Source organism: Gossypium raimondii, chromosome 9 (assembly GCF_025698545.1).
Source record: "Gossypium raimondii isolate GPD5lz chromosome 9, ASM2569854v1, whole genome shotgun sequence".
Classification (NCBI taxonomy): domain Eukaryota; kingdom Viridiplantae; phylum Streptophyta; class Magnoliopsida; order Malvales; family Malvaceae; genus Gossypium; species Gossypium raimondii.
Genome location: NC_068573.1, coordinates 40423525 through 40432232, shown reverse-complemented (window position 1 = coordinate 40432232; position 8708 = coordinate 40423525). Strand labels below are relative to the sequence as shown.

The 8708-nt window shown below is 33.0% G+C and overlaps 1 protein-coding gene across 2 annotated transcripts; it reads right to left on the bottom strand.

The window, feature by feature from the left end:
• Positions 1 to 1302: 1302 nt before the first annotated feature.
• LOC105799695 (serine/threonine-protein kinase D6PKL1) lies at positions 1303 to 5628 on the bottom strand. 2 transcript variants are annotated; one of them, XM_012630370.2, is made up of 3 exons: positions 5468 to 5628; positions 2852 to 4797; positions 1303 to 2354 (listed from the first exon to the last, which is right to left on the bottom strand). In XM_012630370.2, the coding sequence occupies exons 2-3, from the start codon at positions 4627 to 4629 to the stop codon at positions 1508 to 1510; spliced, it is 2625 nt and encodes an 874-aa protein (XP_012485824.1). In that variant the 5' UTR covers positions 4630 to 4797; positions 5468 to 5628; the 3' UTR covers positions 1303 to 1507. The 2 variants fall into 2 exon arrangements, with proteins under 2 accessions (XP_012485824.1, XP_012485825.1); XM_012630371.2 differs by having other exon boundaries at positions 2852 to 4633.
• Positions 5629 to 8708: the final 3080 nt, after the last annotated feature.

The following is an 8708-nucleotide window of genomic DNA, read 5'->3' as shown; positions in this document are numbered from 1 at the left end:
AATTTAGAATACAAATGTATGTTTAAGAATAACGTACAACAAATAGCGAAACATATAGTTTGAAACTAATTAATCATACTATCACATGAAATATGTACGACATTTAAAATAAAAATAGATTAAATTGTGAGTATAATAAAATTTAAACACATAAATACATCGATTAACAACACTATAATAGTTTATCATGATGTCATGAATTATGAGTTAGTATCAAGTTGACTTTTGACACCAACTCAATCGGTGACATTATCTATATTCACAAATTTTGTGAGAGAAAAATTTTATGTTAAAAGTTATTTTAAAAAATTTAATTAAGAATTATGATTGGTGTAGTGATAAAGAATTTGTTTTAAATCTATTAAACACGAGTTCAATCACTAGACATATTAATTTTAGGTTTTTATTTAAAAATAATATAAAAGTATGAAAAGACATAAATACCATAAAATAATAATAGTAGTCATATTAGTATAAATATGTATTTATCGTAATCATGGTTAAATTATTTTATAATTAAATTTATAATTAAAAAATACTTTAAATTTGATTAAATTAAATCTTTGACTATTTATATTTTCAAATTTATCAATAATTGAGATAAGGTTTTCAAGGTTGAATCCAAATTTTTCCTATACAAGCATCTTGACATGAGGAGAATAACGACTTTCTTTCTTTCTTTTTATCATATTTTATATTTGTTGTAGGATTCATTGAGAATAATTTTTTAAGGATTTATGGTTGACATTCTTAATAATATCGTCTTTAAAATTCTTTTGTTTTTTTAGAGCTAAAAATAACAACTTATAAGATCAAGTTGACATTAAATATAAATCATAAATATATAACAATGAAAAACAAAAAGAAGTAACAAAAATTAAGAATTTTAACAATGGCGTAAAGTATTTCATCAATAAAAGAATAATTACCCAAAAAGACTGCGACGACATTCGGAGAAGATAGAGACGAATCTGGTATTTGGTTGATGAAGGATATGGGAGTAACTGCGCTGCAAGCAGTAGTAGGAGTGATCAAAACTAACTATAGTTCCAGTCGCAACACAAATAATTTTGTCATAATATTAAACATTGATAAACATGTAAATGGTACAAAATATTAACTAATCGAAATTATGGTAGAATATATGAGCATAACCCACCAGTTGAAGTAGATGGATTTGAACATAAACACATTTAAATTCATAAAAGCATGCATCGCGATAAACAGGAGTAGAAAAGGAAAAAGTAAGAAATTAGGGGAGTGGTGATCAACTAGCGGGAAAAATGAAAGAACATGTACAACTTACACTAACTAAACATTAATTGTTGAAATATAAGATTTTGGTGTCTGATAATAGGACAAAATCTGGCGACAGCTTTACCAAGTATTCTCAATTAAATATACATCATGGGCTACATTATTAATTACAACAAGGGAAGCATGGCTCATGGCCAGCCATGGAGAAGGGTATCCTATGGAAACCCATCTCCTAAAGTACATGTTTACATCAAAACAGCTCAAATTCAAGGTGGTCTCCTGTAGCTTTACATTCCAAATAATTGCTCTCTGCTTCCGGGGACTTCATGCTCGGAATCCCAAATTCATACAACTCTGGCAGTTCTGGTGGAACAGCACATCGTATCAAAGCCCAATTCAAGCCTTCAAAGAAAGGATGTTGCTTGATTTCTGCAGCCCCTTTTTCTGTTCCCAGCCGATTCTCAGGCTCCTTCACCAGCAGCCCTCTGATGAGATCCCTTGCCTGGAAACTCACAAGAGGGCTGTCCGGGAACTTAAGGCCCTCTAGCACAACATTAGTTAACGTTTCTTCATTACCTGCACCTTTAAAAGGTGTCCTACCATAGAGAAGCTCGTAAAGAAAGATACCGAAGGTCCACCAATCAACAGCAGCTCCATGACCCTCTCCTTTAATGATCTCAGGAGCCAAGTACTCGTGCGTCCCAACAAAGGAATTGGATCTTGCATCAGTAGGCTCAGCCACAAGCTGTGGCAGTGATCTGACTTGGGCAACAAGGTCAGATTTTGCCTTCCTCTTGGTTTTTGCAGCAGCAGGCAAGAACCTAGGACTGAAGCATGTGACTTGACAAGATGGCTCAATGCAGAAGGGTTCTATGCAGCTAGATCCTGTGCCCGGACCAGACATCCTAGCAGGATCCAAATTTGATGAAGTTTTCAGGAGAGTTGGACTAACTGTGCATCTAAGTGAAAGGTCAAAATCTGTGAGCATTATGTGGCCATCTTCTCGAACCAGAATGTTTTCTGGTTTCAAATCACGGTAAACAACTCCAAGCATGTGCAAGTACTCCAAAGCAAGCAGGACTTCAGCTACGTAAAACCTGCATTTAGGATAACATATATAACCAGTTCAGATAATATTGGTGTCAGATTGACTGAAAAAAGAAAATGAACTATAGCATTGAAACACTCTCATTCAACTCACACTTTGTCTTTATATCATACTGCACCACCATCACCACAACAAAGAAAACTAGTCAAAACAGCACAAGCTAGAGCCTAGCATAAACAACTAAAAACCGATGTTAAAAAAGTCACTCTGAGACAAGCTTAACACTTCCAATCCTTCACTCGGATTTCGGGGGAGTTCCAAGGTGAATTAGGTGGAAGCATCTATGACCTATCATGGCCACATCTGAACCATTTCATAGCTTTAACTGGATATGCTAGTAATATAATGCTAAACTTATTGTGCTTTAGATGTTCAAACCGAGTGAATGACCAACATGCAAAATCAAAAGTTCTGCCTGCTAGCATGACATACCCAGCCATGTATGAACTCAAACTGTATGAATGACTTATCACCTAAGCATCTTACCTAGCTGCTGGCTCAGGAAAATATCTCCCAGGCTGCCTTTGCCGAAGGACATGCAGGTCCCCACCAGGACAGTACTCCATAACTAAACATGATAAGTTATCTGAAGTGAATTGGGTATATAAAGTAGGGAGAAAAGGGTGATCAAGCATCCGTAATATTTCTTTCTCTGTTTGGGCCCTTGGCAATTTCTTCCTTCTTGCCAAAAATTCATTGTCCATGACTTTTATAGCAAACAAGCAGTTTGTACCAATAAGCTCAGCAAGATATACCGTCCCAATATCTCCACAACCAAGCTTCTTTAAAAGATTAAAATGCCGCAACCCCAAGACCCCTTCCTGCATCTTAATGTGGCGGATGGCTGCCCACCTCACATCCTTTGACATGTGAGGTTTGTTGCTACAGCTATACCTACTTAAATTGCTGTCATCACTGATGCTTGTGCTAGTACTATCACCAAGGCTACTGGAACTTTGGGAGAAGTGTCCCTTTTCTCTTGATTTTGGGCTCTTTTTAGCCCTTGGAACAGCAGCAACGCTGCTGTTAGAGTTATTTACCATCAATGTTGGTTTGCGCACATCAGAATTCACATGACTTGAGCTCACTTCAGTACTAATCCCAGCTGACTGCAACTTCACAGATTCTTGATTAGATTCGTTATTTGAACTCTTCAAAGAACAGTGGCACCTCTGACAAACTAACTGACCTGCAGTGGAATCCAAGCTGCTAGTTACTTCACTGAAAGTATTAGCAGCAGAAGAGGAGCCCTGCTTTATTTTCTTCTTGCCAGAACTACTTTTGTTCCTAACAACTATTTTGGCCACCCGTGGTGCATTTCTCGTCATCCTGCTTACTCTTTTGCCACTAATTGAGCTAGAAGAAGAAACAATTTGCGACCTGCCTTTTCGTACCGACTTTGGCGTTGATGCTCTTTCTGGCAACTTGTTTGAACCAGGCAGAGTATTTTCAGGCTCTAACATATCATCATCAGCATAAGAACAAGACGGAAAAAATGCAGATGAATGCTTCTCTTTCTGATGCAACTCTGCCTTTGGTGCTTGACTTTCAACTTCTAGTGATGCAGAAACATCAGTTGGAGTTGATACAGAAGTGTCAGTGCTAATTTCTGGTCTTGCACCAGCAAATCGGGGAGAAGAATTAGCTCTTTGGCTCAAAGACTTATTCTGGGGAGCTTCATGTGACACAGCAGTCATTCTAGAAGTTGATTTGCTTTCTTCAGGCACCAAAGATACTTCAACCATGTCCCTCTTGTTTTCATCTCTGTGAAGACCAGATCCACCAGCAGGTTCAACTACAACTGAATTGAACCAATTTTTTATCCTTCCAGCTTCAGACGCCACAGGAGAACTAGTTGACATTGATAACCGTTTCATAGCAGCCATTTCCGATGCCTTAGAAATGCAAAGATCCCTAAGTGCCTGCTTCAGAGACAGTGAATCTGAACCACCAATTCTAGGAGAGCGGGGCATCCCCACTGCAATTGGCTTCTTCATTGCATTTTTCTTTAAAGAGCTTGAGCTCGCACCTCCTTGGTATGAAACACTTAAACCTTTGGGACCTTTCAGATTGATAGCCTCAAAAAGCTGATTAATATCATCTTCTAGAGAATCCTTATACCCCATTTTCAGCGCATTAGGCTTTCTATCTTTGTCACGTGCACCCAATCCTGAATTTGGTTGGTACTGCCATCGAGATTGTTGTACTGGTTCCGACTCTTCGCTTGCTTCAACTATTTCGCAAGTACCAGAATATGAACCCATCTAACTGTTACACAGGACAAATTATTCTCAGCAGTATCCTAAAAGAAAAGGTACGGATATCACCCTCAAAATTTACACTAATTCATGTTTCTGTATCAACCAACTTCAAGGACCCAATGTCACTTTAATTTCATCAAATCAATTCTAAAGCTCATACATCCCAACAACCTAAAAAGACATCCAATTAGAAAACCATTAAAACAAGAAGTATATAGAAAGGCTACAAAAATAACAGTTAAGGAAATATATATATAAATATATACCATATCTAATATGTTTATATGACTACATTGACATATAAGCACAAAAAATCACATAAGAATCTCGTGATGTTTAAATTTAAAATTTCACAATGCAGGAAGCCAAATTAGCTAGAATAATTAAGACTACTGCCGTTTTCACAGCTTTAATGTATCATGACTAGTTACAGGACCACATGCTATATTTAAACTAACAATAAATGGTTAACAAAAAGGGATTCAGACTAAAAGTCAAGCATAAATGTTAGCTCTATTTTTCATGTTCTTTTACATTAGTTTTTTTTTCTTCCAGAAATTTTTTCTAAGAAATAAGTGAAGCTAAATCCAAGTGCAACTAAACTTTGTTTCATTCCCAGCTTAACAAAAAATAAAATAAAATCACTGATCCAACAAGGATACCAAGAATAAAAACACTATTAACTGTCAACCAAAGCCGAAGACGAAAAAGAAAAACGAAAAACACAAACAAAATTAAAAACAAAACCCAAACACTCTAAGAGCTCCAGCATACTTCAAAACGTGTTGCAATTTATCAAATCCAACCCCAAAACTTGAATTAAGAGAAATAAAAACAGTACCTTGAGGAAGATGAAGAGAAATGAAAGCACTTCAGAACGGATTCCACGAGTAAAGGGTGAAATGAGAACGTTTTTAGGGATCGGAAACCCTAAAACCAAAGACGATTTGAAGACAGAGAGAGAGAGAGAGAGAGAAATGGAACTTTTGTTTTTATTTTAGATTTTACTATTTGGGCTCTGATTATTTTGAAGGATGAAAATGGGGCCACCATATATTGAAGTGGGTCCCCCGTAGCAGATTGGATGTGGATACTGTTATACAGATTTAACAACCGAATATTTTATTATTATCTTTACTTTACACCACGAGTATATTAAATGAAGTGGGAGTACCCTAATAAATAGGGATTAGTACTCAAATCAAATACTCATTTTGATACAAATAAATCATTTAAAAAGTTAATTTGAATTAGGGTGAGCGATCGAATCAAGTAAAAAATTTTGAGTTGATGAGTTTTATTATATTATCTCAAATTAAAAATTAAAATCTTGTTACAATATAATTAATTCTATGTTAGAGCACATAAATTTGAAACTATATATATTTGAAAAAATATTAAAGTAAAATAAAATAATAAATGCTTTTTATGAATTAATTTAAAAGAATGTTAATATAGATATCTATAATGTCCTTATTAACTCCTAACGGCTCATTATAAAATCTAGTTAAGAAAATACTAAATTAATATGTTTAACAATAAATTTTAAAACTATTCATATTCTCAACCTTAAAAAATTTCAATTTAACTTCTGCATGCACACACTTATATAAAAAAATTTAAATAAAATAGAAAAGCTAATAGAAATAATTTAATAATAAATGTGATATTTAAAATACAATTAATTCTAATAAATACTATAAAAGTAACTTCCAACAAATTAAAAAATAATCAAAACACAAATAATTAAACTATAATAATAATTAAAATAATTAATTAGCTTTTTCAAAATATCTAAATTGTCATTAACTTTTAATACCTAAATTACTCCTACTCCTAACTTTTGATACCTAAATTACCCATATTTATCCCCAACAACTCTCAAAAGAGTTAGTTTTATATTATATATAGATTTATTTGAAAAAATTGACTTAAATAATTTTATAAATACATTTAAAAACAATGTTATAAACTTTTGATATTTTTCTACTTAAATCATTGTCATTAAGGTCACATTTGGTATTTTAAAAGTAAAATATGAATGTTGTGCTAATTTTATATACTTTATTTCATTCTTCAATTATAAATTTATAAAAATATTCATTCTTTTAATATGGCCCCCATTAGCAAATAGGGACTTTAACTGGTTATTCTCCTCATCCATTGTCATGTCACATTTTTAGTTCCATTTAAGTCGATTTCTCTTACACTTATATCATTTTCATTCTTCTCAATTCCACCATTATTATCATTAGACTTGTCCAAAAGTTGAGTAGCCCGCCCATCTCAATAGCTCCGGTCTAAATTTAATTTAAATAATAATAAAAATTTAAATTTAATTATAAAATACATAATATTATTTATAAAAATATATTTTTATTTTTTTAATAGTGAAATGCACTTTTTGGACAAGCCAAGCTAGCCCGAAAACAAATCTAGGCTTGAAAAAAAATTTGGAATCAAGCCTCGACCTGACCCAATCCATGGACCTCTCTAATCATCATCCTCCCCTAACTCTTTAATAATGTCAACTGATATTTGGGCATCCTTCCCATTGACACAATCTTTCTCGTATCCCATACTAAAATCTTCAAAATATGACGTTGTCGTGTTCTTGAATGAGGTTGCATTCTTATGACTATGTATACAAATTAAATTAATCAATAAATATATTCAAATATAAAGGCAAAAAATTCACTTAAAGCAGTTATACATTTATTGAAAGATTCTTGCAACTAATTTAGTTTAGTTCATTTCATTATTTCACCTCTCTAATCAAGTAGCCTTTCGCTCATTAAACATATCAATAGCAAGTTATTGTCGCCACATAATCCACTCATTAGAAAACTTAATTCCAGAAATTAACGTCATTCGTATCATCCCTAACTTTCGCACTACTTGAAACTTCATTATTCTATTCCAATGAATCATAAGACATTTCTTTGCAAATATAATTATGAAGCAAGCAACGTACAAGGATAATTTAGTTTTGTGTCCTAATTCAATAAAAAGATGGGCTTCTAAGTACACACTTCCTCATCTTTAAGAGATCACACCTTTCCATTCCAATTCTTATAAAAAGAATTGCTTTATGTTGAGAAATTCTTTAGGGCTAATGGGGCTGATTGTTGTGTCTCTACTTGTTTAAGTGATACTGTTGCCCCATAAAAAGGAGCTAGAAACCCTCTGAGTGGATGAATCTAGCATCAATAAGATAATAGCAACCAATAGGTATTTCAAGTCATTTCCTTTACTCAAAGCATCTCGAAGAACTCTCCCATTAACATTTGGTCATTCCCAACTAGATCGCGCATATGTAAATTGCATGTCAAGGGTACATGTTGCTAAAACATTAGTGGCTACATCATTTTTTTTTTGTATGATACTTAGTTCTTTCTTCAAGTACTGCTTGGACTTTGATATAGGTTTTGACTAATGACCCAAGACAATTCTAAGAATTTATAAAAAAAATATATATTTTAAAATTAACTTAATTGATTTCAATAATATGTATAACAAATAGACAATATTATTTTCAAATAATTACCTTAAACCATTTTCACTTGTCATTGGTTGAAGCACTGGGAATAGGCTCGAGCTTCCCAAATAGTAGGTCTTGAATTTTTATGACACTAGTAAAGATTTTATTAAAGTACAAACTAAATATTTTGTCGAACCTTTAAAACGTATCCCTACAAGTTTTATTTTAATGTGATAAGAAAGCATGAAAAGACTATTTTCTACTTGCTCGTCAACTAACAAGATTTTTACATTCCGTAACTTTTTTTTTCAATACTAATTGACGCAATTAAAAAAAAAAAGCAAAGCAAATTTAAATATTCTTAACTTATCAATACAAATTTGTTCAGCATGGACAAAAGCTATAATCTTATATTGTTTAGTAAAAAAAAAATCCAAGGTATAGGACCTTATTTTCGGCTTATAAAAGTTAAGCTTTTTCAACAATTAGGTGTAGAAAATATCAATTTATTAATGTCATCATCTTAATCCAATGATTTGACACACCTAAAACCTTGGTGACTTATTTTAGTGTTTTGTTTCAGGTTGAAAGTTTTCAAGTC